We start from the raw sequence: 22,815 nt of genomic DNA on the forward strand, positions 1-22,815 counted from the left end.
ATCTATTTAAAAAAAAAAAAAAAGAGTAATTATTCACTATTTGGGAAACAATTTTCAATATTCTCATATAATAATAGTATGTTCATTAAACAATTATATAGTGTTGGTCTCGTGTCAATTGTCAAGAACCCCACCATATTCCACGTGTCTTTGTGTGAACCCCATTTGATGGAATCCCTATGATATCACCATGCACATTATCCTTGTCCAAATAACTTCATTGACTCTCTCTCTCTCTCTCTCTCTCTAGAACTCTATAAGCTACAGTGTGTATGGAGCCCATAGCAACACCTCTGCTTTGCTGGCTTCAAGCTCTCCATTGTTGGCCTTTTATGGGGCTTGTCTGCTGAGAGAAATAGAGAGATAGAGAGAGGAAGTTTCAGTTGGGCCAATCTTTTTAAACATATAGACCCTGGTTTTTTGACAAGTCCCATTTCACTTGGTGCTGCTCTTTCTCAACTACTATATATCAATATCATCTTCCACACACCACTAGAAAAGAATAGAAAAAGCAAAAACAACAAAAACCCACTTCTTGTTTTTGTTTTTATTTTTTGTTCCTCTCTTTGATTTGTTGGATCCACAGATCTAATGCTTTGGCACAAAACCCACATGAACTTTTCCTTGTTCTCTCCAGATCCTCCTCTTGTTCAACTCTAGCACGCAGTAGCTTTCAGGAAACAGCCAGTTTATTTGGTAAGTTTTTTACTTCAACTTAAAAAAAAGCAGCTTTTATTTTGTTATAGTATTTGTTTAACACGGTGTGTGTTTTATTGTATATATTATATGGTTGAAAAGGAAGTTGAATTTTGTGTTTGATGGTTTCTTGGAGGGCTTTAATTTTTCAATGTGAAGGGGTAGACCTTCTGGATTATCAAGTGGCTGACCAAACACCTGTCTGAGAAAAAAGTAACTTTGACTACTCTTTTGTTCAAACACCACCCTTTTGTCTATGTGTTGAATTTTCAATCTTTAGCGGCTGTATGTGTTGCTGTGGTCATGAATTTTCTGCTTTAAGAGGAAACACAAGATGGGTTTCAGATTACAGTATTCCTCATGTTTTTGGTGTTGTCCTATAACTGAATTTAACTGTAAAGGCAGCTTCTTCATGCCACGTATCTGATATTTCTGGGTTCTAAGGTTTCAGTTATTGATTCTATTTGTACTTTGTTGTTGATCTTGTAGGTTTCTGATTGAACAAGTATTGATTTTTATGGTGTTTTGTTGTTGATGCTGTTATAGTGTATGGTTATTGGTGTGGAGTTTAGGAAAAGATAATTCACAATTGGGAATTTTGGGTTAGAGTGGTTTTTGATGGTGATGAGAATTTGGAGGGTTGTTTGGATGAGATGAGGGATGTTATCGGAGTTGATGAACTTTCTCAGGGCCTGTTTTCGGCCCAGGTCCAATCGATATGTTCATACAGGTTCAGATGCAGGGGGTCGCCAAGAAGGGTTATTGTGGTATAAAGACAGTGGACAGCACTTGAATGGTGACTTCTCTATGGCTGTAGTCCAAGCCAACAATTTGCTTGAGGACCAGAGCCAGATTGAGTCAGGCAGTTTGAGTTTGAATGAGACCGGCCCCTTTGGCACCTTTATTGGGGTCTATGACGGGCACGGGGGGCCTGAGACGTCACGCTATGTCAATAATCACCTGTTTCAACATCTCAAGAGTAAGAGACTCAACTTTGATGGATTATTATGGTCCCAAGTATGTATTTTTATTTGCTTACTTTTTTATTCGCTTTGATGAGTGAGTTTGGCCCTTAGGAGAGGGAAAAGGGAGATCCTAATTGGTGATCTCCATTTAATACTCCCTTGCTGCTTAGAAAATTTTGTTAAATAAAATATATGATGGAGGGTAAAATTTTAGATGGCTGAATGGCAAAGAAACAGTAATCAACTTCAAGCTTGGTTGAATTGGAAGGGCTTATTGTGTTAATGTTCTGAAATAAAGGAATGACCTCAAATAACATGCATAGACTTTTTTTAGGAAAAATTGGGGCCACAAAGAATGAAAATTTTAAGATTCAAATTGAATTTTCTGTTCTTTGTCTACCTCATCCTCCCTGCACCTCCCTTCTTAGCCACTAACTGCGAACACTAGAATTGTGATCTTCAAATTTATGCTATTACTCAAAGTAATTTTATACTTGTGGGTAATATATATTTACAGTAGTGAGTTTGTGCGTTTTAAGATCATCCCTATTCTGATTCTTCTGTTATGATTATTATATGCAGGGTTTGCTGCAGAGCAACAATCGATGTCAGTGGATGTAGTAAGGAAAGCATATCAAGCAACAGAAGATGGGTTCATGTCTCTTGTTACCAAACAATGGCCATTGAAACCACAGATTGCAGCAGTTGGGTCATGCTGTCTTGTTGGTGTTATTTGTAATGGAACCCTCTACATTGCCAACCTTGGTGATTCCCGTGCTGTCCTGGGAAGAGTTATGAAAGCAACAGGGGAGGTTCTAGCCATCCAATTGTCAGCAGAGCACAATGTATGTATAGAGTCTGTCAGACAAGAGTTGCATTCTTTACATCCTGAGGACCCACAGATTGTAGTTTTGAAGCATAATGTATGGCGTGTAAAGGGCCTTATACAGGTAAGTTTCATACAATGTGAAAAATTGGTTCCTAGTACTAGTTTTGTTACTGCTGAAACTAGAAAGGAAAATTTGTGTGTTCCTATTAATTGTCTGTCAATTACAGTTCCTATTTTACAGAGTATTTCCATTTAGTTGATTCTGTGATGCTCATACTCTTTTTTCTTGTTTCATATTTAAGAGTGCAAAAGTATTTAGTAAAACAAGAGGAGTTTAGAGTTTATCGCAGTGGAAATTCCTCCCCACCCCCCTTCCTCCCTCTCTTCTCCTTTTTTAGTGGAAAATTGTTAAAAATTGAAGAGAATGTTAGTTTCATTTATTTTTCAGGATGATTCCATCTTTGATGGGAGCATAGGTCAAGGATGAGGCACCCTTTTCGGTGTGTTAACTCTTGAAGTGGTTTAGAGGAAAGTGGGATATGGTCCTGCCTATGCATCCTTCAAAATCTCTCTACCTTTTTCTTGATTCCTTTTTACTAATTGCTGAGTGAGAACGAACATGATTCTTAAATTTTCATTTTATTCTTCTGTTTGAAAAGTTATATAAGCAGCACATACTTCAGATGGCGTCAACTCCAAATCATGCTGATCCTGCAATATTACTGATTGAATTTTGATAGAGGCTGAGTTTGGAGGAAGTAAGTTTGAATTTGTAGCAGGAAATCATAGTATTTGGTACAAATATGTTACATCAGCTACCAGTGTGGTGGCTCTTATAGTTTGCTACTACACCTACTTGGAGGTTCTTTTGGGGCAGACTGCCATAGGAGTCATTTAATGTTAGATTCTTGAATTTTGATTAATTGAAGTAGATGCCACTTTACTGGAGACAAGGCCATTAGGGATCTAACTTTTACTCTTCTTTTTTTAAGCATTGCATTATGTGGTAGCTTTGTGTTTGATGTCTGAAGTTTACATGTTATAATTTTTTATTTTATAATTTAGAGGTCTCCCCACGTAAACAGTATCCTAAGAGAAAGAGGCACATGTTATCTTTTCACTCCCCACCTGCCTTGTAAATGTATATAATGCAGTCTAATTTCTGAATGCATGTTTCACTGATGTATGGAACTCAACTATATCTGATTGCCAAGTAAGATTGTAATATGATGACGCTACACAAGATTTTGTTTCTTGTGGGTATATGTTGGCTTGTTTGACTTGATGCATCTCCTTTTTTGAGTGCTTTTGTAATTGTCAGAATCTTTCATCTTGCAGATTTCTAGATCTATTGGTGATGTGTATTTAAAAAAGGCTGAGTTCAACAGGGAGCCTTTATATGCTAAGTTTCGCCTTCGTGAACCTTTTAAAAAGCCGATACTAAGCGCTGAACCAACAATTTCTGTGCATCAATTGCAACCCCATGATCAATTTATTATATTTGCATCTGATGGGCTTTGGGAGCACCTTACCAATCAGGAAGCTGTTGACATGGTTCAAAATCATCCACACAGCGTAAGATATATAATCTCTTAAACACTAAATATTGGTACTTTACTGATCGAGATTTTTTCTTGTTTATTTCTTACCATTCTTAAGTCTGAAAGTATGGTAGAGCAATAGCTAGTTCAGCCTTGATTTGACTTGGTCTCATGCACTATATCTAGAAATTTGAATTTGAATTGTTCATGTATGAGTATGCTAGTTCTTTTGAGATTGGTGAATGTTTTTCCATTAGGATTTGTAACAATATTTCCTAGAAGAGCCATTGCTTGAATGTGATCATCATTATTATCATCTTCTCCATAGTAATTCGTAGCTGTACAAAACTGAATAATTTGACTATGAGGTTAAAATCTGTAAAGACATTAAATTCAGTTTGGAGTCTTTCAGTCAGTAGTACATTTTTAATCTCCCACCCCCCCGCCCCCTCTTTTTTTTTCCCTTTCTATTTAATGAACTAGTTTGTAAAATATAACTTACAATCTGCTACTTTGGGCTGTCCCTCCTGGTGAGAAGAAAGTAATGTCATTTGATTACTGTTATATCATGTTAGGGAGGAGAAGGGATATGTGCAATTTATTGTGATCGATTAGTGTTTGAATCAGTAGCCTATATTTACTCATGAAAGACAAAAAATGATTTTTATATTTTTTAAAAATAAATATATTATAATAGTATCAAATCTACATCAAATTAGCCTTTGTTTGGGTGCATGATGGATATGGAAAGTGTTCCGATAGGTTTTATATATCATTCAACATAAAAACCCATCCACAACTTACTATGGATGAGCAGTGGAAATGTGTCATTTCCATGGGACATTCAAATGTATTCTACATGTCTACACTTTCCTGACTTTTCTTACTCTAGCCAGGGAAATATTTGCTTGTATCTGCTCCTGTTCTCCATCACAGGGTTTTTTATATGTATACGCATGGTGCACTCAATATAATGTACTGTCCAATATACGTCTTAGATTCCACAAAGCACTAACTGAATTTTAGCTGTCATGTTACTGAAATATGTCTGCTTAGTGCTGACTGCTGAATGTAGTACAATCCCATCAAGCAGGATAGACAATTAACTTACACACTTATTATTTTCCTTTTCATCTTTTTTTAACACATGCTTTATTGAAAATTTTTAAATTTGATCCTGGTTACTTGCCACATAAGTGGCAGATTCATGTTATGCAACAAACCTCAGTAGTTAGCGGGCAAAAACAGTAGAGAATTTACTTTTTCCCCTAACTTTATGCAGGGAAGTGCTAGAAGGCTGATAAAAGCTGCTTTGCAAGAAGCAGCAAAGAAGAGAGAAATGAGATATTCGGACTTGAAGAAGATAGACCGTGGGGTCCGTCGCCATTTCCACGATGACATTACAGTGATTGTTGTATTTCTTGACTCAAATCTCGTGAGCAGGGCTAGCTCAGTCAAGTCCCCGAGTATATCCGTGAAGGGGGGTGGAATAAACCTGCCTCATAACACACTTGCTCCTCTTACTACGCCAATGGAAGCTGGCAGTACCTAATTAAGCTTTATCTCATATTTGTCTGTTGTATTATTCTCTATGTGAATACCAGGTAGCTTCCAGAAGAGATCAGAGGAGCAGGCCTTCTTCAATTCTTTAGTGTAAACTGTAACTTTTAACTCAAAACTAATACTTGCATTTAGCTCTTGTGCCAAAAGTTAAAAGAACTGGAGAAAGAGAACTTAATAGGCGACAGTTATTATAGTTATTTCCTCGGCACAGTTCTTACCCTCTATTAATTTTTTTCCCCTTACTCCATTGCTTTCTCTCCCTCTTTATGTTGGCATCCTTGAGTTTGTAAATTGCATGACTTTGTCACATCAAGTTTTCCTTCCTGTTGCTTGCTTGTTTGCTCTTCTAATTTACTCTAAATTTGCAACGAGAAAAGTTTCAGCTTTAGAGCGATTTGCAGACACAGTTCTGCTACAATACAAGATGGATAAAAGAGTTCCAAACATTGATAGTGGTCAGGTAAATTCAAAATATGCTCATTGATATTGTGAACTCTCCTAATATTACTCTCATCTTATGAAATATATCAAAAGAATTTTACATTTGATGTGACTTTCTTTTGAAAAAAAAAAGTTTCAGTTTCATTGTTCAGGGTCATCATAGTGCAGTAACCAACAATATTTTGCCGGTAGAAAAAGCACATTGGATTATAAAGACTTAGGTGCCTTAGTTTAATATTTTTTGAATATTAAACAGGAATCACGTTTTGGATGTTTCATTGGTTTGGTTTAATGTTTACACTCATATTTCCAAACTAGTTTTTGGTTCTTCCTCCATGAGATGGTAGTGTATTTTTGAATTTTGCATTAATAAAAAGCAAGATTTTGTGCTTGGTCAATGAGAAAATCTGTAATTCTTTGAAAGTAAATGGAAAGTAAACCATTGTCTGTATTATCCTTACTATTATCAACTGAAGTGAATTTCTCTATCTGTCAAGCTAGGAGTTACGAGGTTTGGCTTGAGTAAGTACTCAGTACACTGGAAAGGACACATGTCTGAAATTAGCTACGTGTCCATATTGTGGACTGTCTTTTCTGTCTAATGCATTGGATACAAACTTTGCCAAAGATTATGTCGAGTTTCATTCTAATGTGTAGAAGCATTGGATAAAAACTTCGGTAAAGATTATGTTGGGCTTCAGTCTAATGGTGGTGATATCACATACTGAGACTAAGGCAAATGACTTGATTAAAATTTTGGTGGTGATACTATGAGATTTAAGGCAAATGACTCGTGATTAAAAAAGGTTATATTTGGTGGAGAATATTGGATTAGAATTTATTAGTTTTAAAATCATATGTCCATTCATTTTGATTGGATTTCATCTTGATTTAGTTACCAAAAGATATAAATGACCCCGGCCTAGATAACATCAACAATTGGTTAGGAAGATTGTGAAATCTATTGTGTTACTAAATTTTAAAGGTAAAAAAAGATGAACAAGGACATAGAAATGAGAGAGAGTAGACAAGTAGTGAGTTACGAGGTAGGAGAAAGGCTGAGTATTCTCTCTCAGTTGTCAGAAGTTCGGTTGGGAGCATATTCTCGCTAACCCACCAAAGACCTTGTTTTTATGCTTGTATTTTATTGCTACTCCTTGTTCTAAACCCCACCTAAATGCACATTCCTCAATGCCTGTGTCTCTATTTTCTCTCTGATCCTCAATTCCACTCTTTAGTACTTCTCTAATTATCAAAGTTCCTGTGTAAATTGGGGGATTTAAAAAAATAATAATGTTTAATTAAGGTTGCACAAAGCTAATTGCACCCAACTTGTGAAAACATAATTGAATTCCGGGATTTGTTAACGTGTGTTTTTAGGCACATATTAATAAATTATTTTAGAAAAAATTATGAAAAAATAATTAATTATTTTGATAATTTTTTTAATTTTTCATAAAAAAATTTTCAAAATTGATAGTTAATACATGCCCCTACCGAACCCTTGATGAAATCATGGTTCGAAAGACGATTTCAATTGATGGGGTATAGTTTAACATTTGTCTCACACTATGTGTATTTATTACTACTTTAAAATAATAATAAAAAATCTAAGAACGGGTCATATACTCATACTCATATGTTCATATTTATCTTTTTTTTTTTTTTTTTTTTTTGAGAAACAGTTCATATTTATCTTAATTATATTATACAGTAGAAGCTTAATAAATGTTTGTATGGACGCTGGAGTGACAAGTTTAGGCTTATATGTTTTCACTTTTGTGTTGTTGGTAACAAAATTGGCCCTATATATGATATTGAGCGAAGATTGTACAATACTATTGCATATAGATTGTCAACAAAGCCTGAGCAACCGTATTAACCATGTTTGCGCTTTCAGGATTCAGATCAAGACAAGCATTCTCTCCATTCTACTAGCTTCAACTCTAGCTTTTCTTGCAAAAATTTGAAGTCTATGTTCTTTTTCATCAACAGATAAATAGGGATTCTAAATATTTTGAGCCTAGGCTGAACTTTTGGCATCCCAGCCTATTAAACTGTTTATTTATATAACTTGATAGTTGCAGTGAGAAGATTTGAACATTGATGTTTTTTTTTTAAATATTAAAATGTGTCAACCGGTTATCTACAAGCTAAACCGTTAAAACACTTCACTACTTTTCTTTTTTTCATATAACGATTCTACATGCCACTTCGGCTTCCCTTGTGCTGGAGAATAATCTTAAATTGTTAAATGGCCTTAAATTCCTAATTTTATTGTTTAGATCTTCTTAATATAAAAGAAAAGTTGTTTATTATATAAGTAATCAGGTGTTCTTTACCCATAAAGGAATATAATTAGAGCCTTTGTAAAAAAAAAATATTGTAAAGAGTTTGGTGACTTTGGCCCAAATGTCTTTCGACATAGAAAAATGAGAAGATTCTTAAAAAAAAAAATACAAGTGTGTTTCAACGATGAGTAGTTTGATATATTTTTAGGGTTGAAAGATACATATGTATGTGTGTTTAGTCATTGTTTATTTTTGTTTGCATGGGAGACAAGGTGGATGTATTGGGGTTTTGAGATTATGAAATTGTGGTGTGTGTAGTACTGTGGTTCGTGAGAGATTTGTTTATGTTTGTGTGAATATCTTAAAAAAATAAGCCAATTTTTTTAGTTTGCTTTGACGGATTCCATTCCACACACAAAAAATAATAATAATAATAATTAAAAATATCCCTCTCCTTTTTTTACCATACTTGGAATAAGCAACAAACAAAGCACATCTAAATGCACTCTTAATGAAGGCTACTATTAGAAAATTTCCGTTTTTGGTGAAATAATAGAAGGATTTCATATTCTAGTCTTTAAAAAAATGTTCAACAAGATGCCATAGAAGTTTTGCCCCTTCATGAAATCATTGATTATCTAACACAAGTTGGGTGTTATATAACTTTCAATGCCAAATGAAACCAGTTTCCAATTTGGCTTAAGGATTTTTTTGTTGTTGGTGCTAAGTGACTGAACTTGGCTGAGTTTGTCACAACCCAAATCCATGGAACATGAATTTAAATGCATGACTAACTTGCTAATCTTACATAACTCAATAAAAATAATTAATTTAAACATAATTCAATAAAACTCCAAATATACAATGCTCTTAATCAATCTTTTACAATACTAAAATCCACAATTTAGAACAATCTCCAAAATACTGTGAAATCTAAAGTGGAATAAAAAGAACTAATAATCCTTTAAGGCTTCAAGTATTATTGACGTTGTCTATAAACTCACACGCTCTACCTTGCACCTTACGAAGTAATCCAAAGGTTCTGTTTCTCAACTAAACTTTAATCTGAAAAATTGTAATTGATGGGGTGAGCCACACATTCAGTAACCAATTATACACAATACACAACAGGATAGAGTCAACAAAGCACAAGTATTTTGATTTTTCACAAACTCATTCAATGATATCAAATATAATTATTCTAAAACATATGAAGAATCACGTAATACATATGTAATCACACCTTAAAATCATTCTAAAACACATACATATGATTGATCAGAGCACAGTGTCACATACACACATATCACATATTCTCACATACAATCTTGTGAGCGGATACCAATATCTAACCCCTGCTGGTGAGGGATCAACACTTATTCTCACATACAACCCTATGAGCGGGCTTACACATATATCTACTCAATTCTAAAAATACTTATTTTGAGTCACATATCACAAAAGCAAAGTTTATACAAAATAGAATAATTTTCTTAATATTAACAATTATTCCAAATATAGAGGCATATCGAATATCACAATATCGAATTAAAACATAAATCAAAGGATACTTGACTCTATTAGGGAACAAATAGGAACTGAGGAGTTTATACAAGTATTTTACAATTCTTGACTAAATCTGAAAATTCAATTTGCTAAAAAAAATGTTTTAAATACCATTTGGAAAAATAGGAATATGACTTTGAAATCACTTGTTTTAAACAAATTTAAAGATCAATAACCTTTTTAGAAAACTTATCTTGAAACTCAACTCTTTTTCTGAAATTAGTTTAGTTTAGAAAATCATCTTCTAAATGAGATTTGGACATTCAAAACATTATTTAAAATTCGAAATTTCTCTTTAAAACATTATTTGAAATTCGAAATTTCTCTTTTAATGGTGTAAAATTGCTTTTGATAAACTTTAGAAAACGCATGCTTAAAACATAACCTTTGAAAACCTTTGACATCTAGGAACCTAACAAACAAAACTTGTGCATATTATGCATAATTACTTACCTCTCTTGCTAATATATTTGAACACAGCTGAGCACTTTAATCTTCCATATGATCTAAACAAAAGAATGCTTTAATCAGTAAGCATGGAATCTAATCCTTACAAACCTTTTCTTTCCTATTGTCCTACAAAAATTAGGTATGAAAACTACTTTAGTATATACCATTGAATTAAGCAATTTATTATTCCTTATCAAAGTCCCACCGCAACAATATTTCGCCAAACAAATCTGTACTACTAGAGTTCAAACAAATTTCTATAACCACAATTGATCTTCTAGGCCAATAATGTTTCTTTACATTGGGTCAAATCTCATATTACCATTAGAGAAGCAACAACCGAAATACCCTAGACCTTAGATTAATATTCCCATTGAAAACGTAAGGATACAGGGCCACCTTTAGGATTAAAGATTATAATCATGAAGTCTATATTCGAATGAAATCTGTAGGCAACTCAATGAAATCATGTACTCACTTTTAGGAATTAATCTAGTATATATAATCCTTTGTTAGACCCAAGGTTCTCAATTTCAATGGGTAATCAAAATTAAATACAATAGTACCATAACTGAAGAGTATTACAATTGGATCTTTACATGAATAACACTTATAATTAACCATCTTTCCATTGAAATCGAATAGTCAATTTAGTGGACATAACTGAATCTTACCACGTTGCCAAAACCCTAAATATACCTCAAGATTTATAAACAGTATAGAAATATTTAGATGAGGTTCTCACCTTGATTTCGCAGCCAAACCTTATGCCCTTAAACAATTTTGCCTCGTTCTTCTGTCACGCCACCTTTCTCTCTCTCTCTCAAATTTTATTTGGCATCCACTTTTACTAAGAAACCCTTCTAATGAAAACCCTAATTGAGATTAAATTCTATAAGGACATGATGTAAAACCCATATTTTACCCCTCCAATCCCAACATGTCACATCATCTTATCACATATTTAAGAATAAACACAATCACACTCAATCAATTCTAATACCCATATATAAATCCAACTAAATTTAGAATTTATTGAGATGCTATTAAGTGTGGTAGGATGTATTGAATTTTAAGTAAAATACTGATAGCAATCACTTATTGAATGGTGTAAAACATAGTTACACCACATCCTTATAGAATTTAATCTTAACCCTAATTATCTTTTCCTCTACCCTACTTTTTAACGCATGAGTGATGTGGATTTGGTGGTGTAATGGGCTGGAGTTTAAAACACACTTAAACTTATCTCTTTAGTCTCCAAGAGGCCCATAAACATCTTCCTCTTTTATTTATTTATTATTTTAACTGCTGGACTAAATTGTATGCATTAAAACTTTAATCTTTCTCACCTATTTCGTAACACCAAATTGTCTATCTCCATCTTACCATGCACACGCATACAGTAACTCTACTCTATATTAATAATGTGTGATGATCATAAAATCAAATCGGGGTATTATAGTGTTGTTGTTGGAATCCTGTGGAAGATTGAATGGAGTGGTAGTCGTACATATAGAATCATGCAGTTTAGTTGAGAGTGTTGAGTAGTCTGACCCATCATAATATATAATCAAATGTGACAGTACAAACTCTGAGGCCCTCTAGATCCTACTGTCCTTTTTCAGCCTAGTTGGATAGTTTTCTGTTTATCTTAAAAGTTAAAACTATTCAATTTTTCATCATTGTAGTTTGGACTTTGGAGTTGGGACATTGGAGACAAGATTTTCTATCCACTTGTTAGAATTTAAAAAAAAAAAAAAAATGTAAGAGGGGAGGGATGGTTAATTAATGGTTTAATTAGTAACTCTGACCTCTGAATATGATTCTTATTATTTACTAATTGAGCCATGGGACAATCCTATTAGAAATTTTGGGTGGCTTTGATTGCTACTATTATTTAACTGGATGAGTATAAACTGCCCATCCCTCAAAGAGAAAACTTAGAAAAAGAAGGGGAGTGGGAGTGGGAGGGGGAGGATAATTAAGAGAAAATAAAATGCTCTAAACACAACAAATATTATTATTATTATTATTTTACAATTTGTTGAGGTCATAAATTGTGATTAATACAATATTACTTTAGTTGGATTACCGTTGATATTACTTTATTGTATATCAATTACAATCAATTTCAATCAATCATATTAGCAGTTGTGACAAATATTATATATTATATTGAAGAAAAAAAGTTATAAGGGGCAAAATGTGAGTGTCTTTGGTATGACTTGTTTTTATTAATTTTTAATTGCAATAAAATGTGTGGTTTGCAGGATTTATTTTTATTTTTTCAATTTATTTAAAATAAATTATGTAAAAGTATAACTATAATATATATTAGGGGTGTCAATGTTCGACCTAATCTGCGAACACGACACGTGTTTTTTGGGGCTAAGGTTAGGCCTTAATGGGTTTGGGTCATAAACGGATCGACCTGAAAGCGACACGATAAGAAACGTGTCATAAGCGGGTCAACCCACGTAACCCGCAATAGACACGTTTGACACGCCAATTTATTTGTGTCAACTCGAAATGACCCACTTAACACAACCCGTTTAACTTGTATAACAAATAAATATTTATTTTTTTTTAAATTTGTCAAATACCTTTTATACTCAACATATATTTTAAATTTAAAAAGAAAAGTGAGTAATTACAAAAATTTCAAGGGATATAATTGGAAATTGAAACTTTACAGACTCTAGAACTACTAATACTTTTTTTTTTTGGCAAGAACTTGCACAAATGAAATTGGATGAACTTGTGGAAGATGTTATGAATTTGGACATCAACAAAGAATTTATGAATGAAAATCGTGATCATAGTTAGGATTAGTCTACTGTTTGCTCAAATTCTTTCAATATTGATACTTGGTATTTGGAGAGTTCCAAGGATATTATATTTTTGTTGAACTATATTATTTTATTTTTGTTAAACTTTGTTCTTTTGAATTTGGGTTGAAGTGTATGCATTTCTTTTGGAGTGTAAAGAACTTATTTCTAGATGAATGTTATATTTTTGTTGAACTATATTATTTTGAATGTAGGTTAAAGACCTGAAGTGTATGCACTACTTTTTGTGATGTAAAAAAAAATTATTTCTAGATGGATGTTATATTTAATATTATGCAAGTTGAAATGGGTTGTGTTACATTCGTGTCAACCCAACACAACTCATTTATTAAGCGTGTCAAATGGGTTGGGTCAGGTCAACCCGTTTTATTAACATGTCAGGTTAGGGTTGAAGGATTATGCCACGATTATTAAATTGATTCGGGTTAGGATTGAGCAATTTAGTCGAATACCCCTACCTCAACACGATACGAACCCAACACGCTAACCTAAATTGACACCCCTAATATATATCTAAAAATAAAATATTTTGAAAAGTTATATCTAACAAAATAAGCTGAGTTTTAAATGTAGACTTGTCTCACATTGTTAAAGAGTGGAAGAAAGTAAAATAGTACTCAACTACTCATTATGGGGTGGGTTTGTGGTTTCCGGCCATAAAGCCTTCATTTACTTTTCTCATTCTAATTAAATTAATTTTGAAAAAACTATAAACTTTTACTAAAATCTTTTTTTTTTCGTGCTGTATTTTTAACCACAACAAAGTACATTTTCCCCCGTTTTCTAAACAAAATTGCTAAATTTTCACCAAAAAGATTCGCTTATTACACTCTCACATTGGCTCCCACTTGAACCTACCAAACACAGAAATTTCAGAAAAGAAAAGGGGGTATGTGAATTTTTTGGTGGAAGTTTGATACCTATGGATTTATTGTGTTCCAAATCAATAATGTTAGAGAAAAAAAAAACACATAATTATTATCAATAGTTTATCAAGATTGTAAGCTTTTTTTATTAAGGTATTAAGTAATAAATTATAATTACATGATCAAATAAGTGACAATTTTTATTACGTACCACTGTACCATACCTCATCTGAAAAAAAGAGTGATTTTTTTTTTTTTTTTTTCTGAATATCACAAGAAATACTAGATACTAAATGGTACCATCATTCCATCACCAGACTCATAAATGGACAATACAGGACCAACTTTCTCATAAAAATAAAATAAAATAAAATAAAAATACAGGACCAACTTCTTTTTCCTGTGCCACAGCCACACTCCTATATATGTATCTATTTATACTTGGAAAATCTATTGCCATTGCCAAAAGGAGCATTATGATCTCACTCTCATGAAGGCACAGACTTGTCCTCACCCCTTAGCAGTTTTAAAGCCTTAAAGGCATTATGATACTCTCACAAACACAGTAATGGCTTTTTTTAAGTCTCAAACCCATTGTTTAATCTCCATAAACAAAACTAAAAAAACACAATTATGCTCTGATTATTAGTATTCCACAGGGGTTGAGAAGTACTATAAGAAACAAACAATAAATAATACATCTCTACCCAACAATGGCAGAGCTCTCTCTCTTTCTTTGTGCAACTTTTGCCAGTAATTTGCCAAGTTTGACTCCTCTTTTTACTCACCAGTCACTGCCCTGTCTCTCTCTGTGACTCTGGTCAGTGGGCACCACGTCTAAGCTAAAACAAGCATGCACTGTTCTAAATGCTTATCATGACCTAATATAACTTATTATTTTTATTGATTTATTTTATTAAGCAAGTATAATAATTATACTTATAAATAAGGACGAGTACCATACATCAACAAGAGCTATTTTAAAAAAATTATAATATAATTTAATTAATATGGTGCTTTAAATAAAATATACGAGCTTTCTAGTAATTATATTTAGAAAAACATATAATATTTTTTTTAAATGTATATTATTTTCTAAAAATGTTAAATTATTAATATTATAATCTGATTTGACAATTCATATAATTAGTGTAACATTAATAAATAAATTTATAAATTGTTTTTTTTTTTTTTACTTTTTTATACTAAGTTGACATATCACTTTAAAGGGTTTATGTAATAAAAATTAAAGAGGTATTATATTCACAACCTTTTTATAATATTTTCACAATAAATTATAGGTAGTCTCCACTCTTTTAAAATTAAAAAGAAAAAAAAAAGGCTTTTAGTTTAAAATCTCAATCAAATATGAATGGCATAAAATAAACAACAAGTTTAACAACGTAACAAATTTTACAATATTTTTAGTAGGTGTTAAAATGATTAGTTATAATTATGGCACAATAAAAATGATGTCAATAATGATTCTAACTAGTGAAAATGATATTTTACTAATAATAATTAGTTCTCATAATAAATTATGAAAGTATTTTAAAATTGATTGAATCCATGATATTATTATAAACTCAACAAACATATTATAACCAATCTGAGTGGGGTGGCTATGGGGTCTATGGACAATGGTGTATAAACAAGTGTATATTCCACGCATATGTAAACAAAAGCGTAATTTACATGCGTTTTCCTTACATGTGAGTTGTGAAAAAAAAAAAAGAAAAAAAAAAAAAGAGGATGTTGCATGCACTGTTGCACAAGCTCGACAAGCACTATCTTTCCATGTTTGTTTTTTGGCATTCATCAACCTTTTAAGAATAAAAAATGCTTGATCTTTCTCTAATTCTCTCTAAATACTCTGCTGAAATTTTATTTTATTTGAACTTTTTTATAATTTAAAAGCGGAGAATAGATTAAAATGGCCGTACGCCAATTCATTTGAGTACAAAATGCAAATTACCAAACACAAGAATGCCTCCTTCTCTCTCTTTCTCGAGCCCCTTGCCTTCTTTACGCCCTATGGTTCTGCCTGCTCTTTACTGTCATCTACTTGCTCTCTCTCTCTCTCTCTCTCTCTCTGTGCTAATCTTTGGTCTGTTTTGCTTGAAATCTGCTAATCTCTCTAGCCAGTTTTATAGTATTAAAAAATAAAGTCACCACTAATATCTCTGCTAACATAGTAGCATTTTTATTTTTTTTGGGCTCTGAAAAAAAAAAAAAACTGCTATAACATATTAACTCTGCAGAATCTCTATCCCTGCCAAGAGATGAAATGGGCAGCTCCAAGATGACTAAAACTTCTCAAAGACGTGCATTTCTAACAAAACCCCACCTTTCTTTACCAGAAAAATGAAATGGGTTGCTCTAAAACTCCTCAAAAAGCTACATTTTCTCATCTATTTCTCTAAACTTGTAACTTAAGACAAACTCATTCCCCATTTGGAAAAAAAAAACCGTCTCCTTTTTATCAGAAAAGAATACACAGATTCCTCTAAAAAACCACCTTTTCCTTGCTTTTCAGCCCGTTTTTCTGAAAGCAGCCTCACTCCAACACCTAAGTGAAAGCAAGAAAGAAAGTCCCTCCAAACTTCACCAAGAGAAGAAATGGGTTGTGTTGCTTCTAAACTAGAGGAAGAAGAGGAAGTAGTTAGTATCTGCAGAGAGAGGAAACGCCAGCTAAAGCTTGCTGTGGAGAAAAGATATACTCTTGCAGAAGCACATTGTAGGTACTGTCATGCACTTTATGCTGTAGCTGCAGCTATAGAGCTCTTTGTTGCTCGCCACTCTTCTCCTTCTTCACCTTTTCTCATCACTTTCCCACCACCTTGCCCTCCTTCTCCACCAACTGAGAATGTGATAAACAACCCCATGTTCCTTCAACAAAGACCCTCTGAGTCCACCACACATGAAGCCATTGCTTGTGAGTCATGTGGGTCCTCAACCTCTTCAGATTCTTCTGAGGAAGAGAGAGAAGAAGAAGAGCAAGAAGAGCAAGAAGCAGCAGCAGAAAGAGGAAGATTAGAGCAGCCATGTGGGTACTTTTATATGCAAATGCCACCGCCAATGCCATCACCACAGAGAGATTTTGGGTGGGACTTCTTTAATCCTTTTGACACTGTGAGACCTGAGGTTATCAGTGGATACCAAAGGAGCTCAGATGATGATTTAAGGGTTGTGAGGGAAGAGGAAGGGATACCAGAGCTAGAAGAGGAAGGTGTTCACAGAGAAGAGCAACAAACCAAGGTGGTGGTGGCTGAAGAAAATGTTGGTGAAAAGCATGACAGTGGGGTTGAGGTGGTGAAAGTCGTGGATAGTTCTAATGTGAGCCAAAAGGAACACAAGGGGCTTACAGTTATTGATACCCCAGTTGTAGGGAGGGAGCTACTGGATGCACTGAAAGATATTGAGGATCATTTTATCAGGGCTTATGATTCTGGCAAGGATGTCTCTAGGATGCTAGAGGCTAATAGAGTTCACCTACAGAACAACTTGGAGGAAATAAAAGGTGGGTCTTTGTTTGTACTTCAATATTTGTTGATAATAAAAGTCGTTCCTATGTCTTTTTAGCTCTGCATGGTCCTAGATTGAGTTGCAACACGGTTTTTAAATTGATCTGAAGTGTGGTCTAGTAAGAAAATAAGGTGGGGTTTTTACTCCCAAGTTTTGAAATTTTTGCAATTTTATTCTTTGGTTCTATCTTCTATGTCACCTTTGCTTGCATCTTATTTTTTCATGCAATCCAAGCTTTTAAGTTCATTTGCAATGTAGTTTAGGGGATATATAAGGTGCAAATTTGTTTCTTCCTATAATTTCCAAAAATTCCACCCTTGGCATGGCTTATCTGGGTATGCATGACAGCATTAGTATTAATTTCAGTTGCAGTCAAATCTTCAGAATTCAGATAGCTTGACAGTAATTTCTTTCAAATTCTTGCCTTTTCCTTTGTGTTTTGGTTTGCCCCTGTGGTAGTCCCACACTCCCACCACTGTTTCTTCTTTATCTTTTAGTAAGAAGTATTACTTTAGTGCTTATTTTTCTTTCCTTGTTGAATCTTCTATACCTTTACATGAATTATATCAGTGTCATTATGTGCTAAACAACCTAGATTCCCTTTTTTCTTGAACTAACTAAAAGGTTTATCTAGAAGAATTTCTCCCCTCCACCTGGACCACCTCCCTCCCTTTTCTTTTCTAAGCCAAAAGTAGGAAAGAAGGAAGGAAGAAAGACCCAAAAGCAAATAAAAAAGTCATGAGATGGGTCGGTAGAATAAGTTCCAAAATAGTGGATGCCGCCAAAGGAGTGGCGATGCCATTCCTAAAAAGTAAAAAGGAAGAGACTCATAGAATGGCAGAGGTGAATAGAGTTAATGCACAATTTTGTTAATCCATAATCATGATCGTTTCAAGTTTCAATTTTGTTTTTCCTTTTCTTAGAAATTGTACTATTTTGTTGTCCTACTATTGTGAATTGCAGAGAACGATTTGATCTCTGAAAACAAAATTCTAACAAAGGAAGAAATGCTTTAAATAGAATTCCATTATTTTGGACTTTAACAGAGAATGTCTTATTAGATATATGTATATGTTGAAGATATGCCTTAGCTTGTGTGTAAACCTCCTGACTTAACTCCATAAAATTGACCTATTTAATTTATTATGTAACTATGTAGATTTGAGTTTGTTGGTTTCTGATAATATTGGACCCTGGCATCATTTCTTTTATCAGAAAGCTGGGATTATAAATACTTTGTAAAGTAGTTTCAAATGTGGGTCTAAGAATAACTTTTTCCAGAATTTATTTAAGAACATCTACTTTAATCCTGCATATGTCAACTCCTACCGTACAAACATAATGCTTCACTTGTCCTCATGGATGCAGAGAACTCAACAAAACTCGTCCAAGCTATCTCATGGAACCGGTCCATTTCATCTAAGCCTTCATCATGCAAGAGTCTTGTAGCATCCACTTCCAAAAGTTCTTCAACATGGACAGAGTATAAGAATGACCTCTTTGAGGAATATGGAGGAATGGCTTCAGGAAGCCATTCACTAACCTTAGGAAGACTTTATGCTTGGGAGAAGAAGCTGTACGAAGAAGTTAAGGTAAATTATCCTCTCTCAAAACTGTCTTCCCTACCTCCATAATTTGTTCCCAATGACATTATAATTTTATCTGTTTTGTCTAGCGTAGACAAATGCAAAGAGATCAATATATAGTTATGCCAGTCGCTTTTGCAATATTTTTTCTATTGGGATATAGATTGTTTGGCACTAATGGCTAAGGATTTTAACTTTTGAGTTGTGCAATTTTCTGCTTCTTAGATTCTTTTGTGTCATCCAGTGACTTTAGGTCCAGCTTCACATGGATTCCTATCTGCTATCCTGTGCTAGGATAACAGATCATCTAGAAAAATGGTAGCCTGACATCCTTGATTATCAGTGAATACGTAGCAGTCTTGGCTATCTTATGATCTTTATTTTGGATTTGTAGGTTTGGACAATGACATTATAGGACCTCTACTTAGATAATTTGGACACTAATAACAAACACTAAATTGAGAATAAATGCAGACATTTCTTAATTTCACAGAAGACCTTGCTTTTAGTAGGCTATATTTTTTATTTTTTTATTTGTTTTTGGATAGGTAAATAGTTAAAAGCAAGAGGGAAAATTTAGTAGGCTAAAATAATGAGATATCTATACTACCCAGACAGGATTTTTTGCTAATACGATGCACACTAAATGATACTAGTTTTATATTTATCAGAATAGCCACAATCATGTTAGAGATGGAATTTAACTGCCTGAGGATGTAAGAAGAAGAGACTTACACTGAAACAGTGGCAAAAATTTATACGGTAGCATTATCTTCAGTAGGAGTCCGCAGCTACATTTACAATCAATACTTACACCGAGTAATTCCTCAGTGTGTATTTTAGAAATATTTGTTGCAAGAAAAAATCTCAAACGACATTTACCAATAAGCTATTTATGTTGACAATCTCCAACCCTACAGCTAGCTAATTGATGCAAGGTGATAGGATTTGATACAGTACTCTTCGATGAGCTACTGAAAGGTTCTGGTATGTGTAGAAACTAGAGATCAAATTGTTGTTATTTTGATTTCACTGTTTGCTATAACTTTGGCGAAGATAAACAGAATTGTTGCAACTCGATGTTAGAACCGAAATATCCCATCATGACTGTACTGTTGGTCCTTGACCCAGCATTTGTCATATATACTATGATTTGAATGTAAACCATAAAGACCTAAACAATTGGAGAATTAAACTTATGTCTTCCAAATATAATTTCGGTATTTGACATGTTACTTTGTCCTTAGGCTGGAGACAGCATGCGAAAAATTTATGAGAAAAAATGCTCACGGCTGAGAAACCAGGATGTCAGAGGAGATGATGAACTCTCTCTGGACAAAACCAGAGCTACAGTAAAAGATTTGTATGCCAGGATTTTGGTTGCAATTCGAAGTGCTGAGTCAATCTCAGAGAGAATTCAGAAAATGAGAGATGAAGAATTGCAGCCTCAAATTGTTGAACTATTAAAAGGGTAAGGAGTTAAGCCTTAACAAAACAAGCACACTCAAAAGTCACAAAAGCTTTCCCTAGTTCTCTTATTTTCCTTTTTGCTAGTGCAGCCTAACGAGAACCTGGAAAATTATGTTGGACTCCCATGAAACCCAGAATAAGATCCTGTTTGAAGTAAGGTCTTTTACCTGCCCAACATTTGGAAAATTCTGCAATGACACTCACCGACTAGCTACACTTCAGCTTGAGGCTGAGCTTCAGAATTGGCATGCATGCTTCATGGATTATGTTGCAGCACAGAAAGGGTATGTTGAAGCTCTCCATGGTTGGCTATCAAAGTTCATAGCGCCTGAAGTTGAAGTCTACTCTAGGGGCAGTAGAAGCAGGAATTCAGCTGTGCCTTTTCGAGTCAATGGACCCCCATTGCTCGTGATCTGCCATGATTGGTTAGCCTCCATGGATAAATTACCAGATAAAGCAGTAGCTTTTGCATTGAAAAGCTTTGCAAAGGATGTGAGGGCTCTGTGGCATCAGCAAGGGAAGGAACAGCAACAGAAGAGGAAAGTTGACAGTCTAGCAAAAGATCTCGACAGAAGGATTCTATCATTCCAGAAGGTGGAAAGCAGGTTTCTTGAGTCTAAGCTTACAGAACAGAAGTCAGAATCCGAAGTGGAACATCCAGATTACTACTTGACTGACAAGAAGGATCAGTTGGACACATTGAGAAGTAAGTTGGATACTGAGAAGGAGAAACACCATAATTACATGCAAGAAACACAAAGGATTACATTAAACGGATTTCAAACTGGGTTTTCTACAATTTTTGAGTCCTTAGTGGAGTTCTCCAAGGTTTCCCAAAATATATACAATGACCTTGTAAATTGCAAAGAAAATGCTGAGAAAGCTGAGAACCTATCATACATAGAGGACTCCAAGATTGAAGATAATGGCAGCAGATGATGCATGAAGCTAAAAAAGGGGCTTTGAGGATCTATGATTCATGGATTCTGTAAGGTATTTGTATATTTTATTGTGTCAAAGCAGCTCGCTGAGACATTTATTAGCATTTTTAGGAGGTTTTTGCAGCACGAACTGATTATTGTTATTATTAAAAGTTGTTTATGCTTGTCCGTGGTTTTTATTGCAAAACCTGTGAATTTCCTTTCTGCTTGTCTTTCTTGGCAAGAGTTCCAAGAAGTGTAGAGAGGGGAAATTCAAGTGGGCAATTGTTGTAAGTATAGAACTTTGTGGTCTTGGACAGGGGAATTATATATCAAGTGTTTGGTGAAAGAAAAAAAAATGCCCGTTTAGCATTGCTTTTGGAAGTAAAGCGATAAAGCTTTAGTAATTGAGCTTTTGTATTATAGAGCTTTAATTGGAATGCTCTTCAATGTTTCCAGTGTTTGATAAGGTATGAATAGTGTTTTGAAGTTATGAACTTATATAAAATATGAAAAATGAAATTTAGAGCTTTTTTTGTGGAAAAAGAAACTCTAAATTTTGGCTTTAATTGCAAAACCGTTTTCAAATTCAAGGATCCTTTTAAAGTATTAACAAAATTGGCCATACTGCGTACTATGAGACACAAATATTCAGGACTTTCAAAGATGGGCCATATGATGATCAAAACTACCTCTACTAGCCCCTGTGAAAGGTGGGGAAAAAAAAACCCCAGATGTTAGCCTTAATTGTGAGAATCAAAGCAACATTCTGCCCTGAGGTTGGCAGCATCAAAAGATGGTTTCTCTGCCTATTTGACTTCCTTCATCTCAATGACTTTTAAAGTCTGAAACCAACTATTTCAAGCATCGTGAAACATCATCATTGTCTCCCTCTTACCTGAACGTTTGCTTTATGAGTAGCATGGATTTCATGTTCCAATGATTATGAACCCCAAAAAGGGCAACAATCAATTAGGGACTATACCTCATAACTATGAGGCAAGCTACATATAAACTGACCTATAAAACAAACCGACTTTTAAACCATCGAAGCCCAAGCACGCCTTTACATGTTCTTCCCTCTCTCTAATATCAGAATGCAGAGAAGACATTGGTATTGGTATCTGGCAAAAGAGCAAACGGCTGTCCTAGTGGTCGAGTAAACAACTTTCCTTCTTGTATGTAGTAACAATGACAGCAGCCTAACCTTTGGTATTTTATGGTTCCAAAGCTTTACTGATCAGAAGACAACAT

The 22,815-nt window shown here is 34.1% G+C and overlaps 2 protein-coding genes across 3 annotated transcripts; both read left to right on the plus strand.

The window, feature by feature from the left end:
• Positions 1-248: 248 nt before the first annotated feature.
• Positions 249-5,841, plus strand: LOC126707530 (probable protein phosphatase 2C 60). 2 transcript variants are annotated; one of them, XM_050407221.1, is made up of 5 exons: positions 249-696; positions 1,186-1,675; positions 2,244-2,611; positions 3,829-4,065; positions 5,314-5,841. In XM_050407221.1, the coding sequence occupies exons 2-5, from the start codon at positions 1,357-1,359 to the stop codon at positions 5,581-5,583; spliced, it is 1,194 nt and encodes a 397-aa protein (XP_050263178.1). In that variant the 5' UTR covers positions 249-696; positions 1,186-1,356; the 3' UTR covers positions 5,584-5,841. The 2 variants fall into 2 exon arrangements, with proteins under 2 accessions (XP_050263178.1, XP_050263179.1); XM_050407222.1 differs by having other exon boundaries at positions 1,243-1,675.
• A 10,190-nt stretch (positions 5,842-16,031) lies between these two features.
• LOC126706430 (protein ALTERED PHOSPHATE STARVATION RESPONSE 1-like) lies at positions 16,032-22,024 on the plus strand. The gene is made up of 4 exons (XM_050405877.1): positions 16,032-17,580; positions 18,954-19,177; positions 20,419-20,642; positions 20,731-22,024. The coding sequence occupies exons 1-4, from the start codon at positions 16,680-16,682 to the stop codon at positions 21,578-21,580; spliced, it is 2,199 nt and encodes a 732-aa protein (XP_050261834.1). The 5' UTR covers positions 16,032-16,679; the 3' UTR covers positions 21,581-22,024.
• Positions 22,025-22,815: the final 791 nt, after the last annotated feature.

The sequence above is a fragment of the Quercus robur genome, chromosome 11 (genome assembly GCF_932294415.1).
Source record: "Quercus robur chromosome 11, dhQueRobu3.1, whole genome shotgun sequence".
Lineage (NCBI taxonomy): Eukaryota > Viridiplantae > Streptophyta > Magnoliopsida > Fagales > Fagaceae > Quercus > Quercus robur.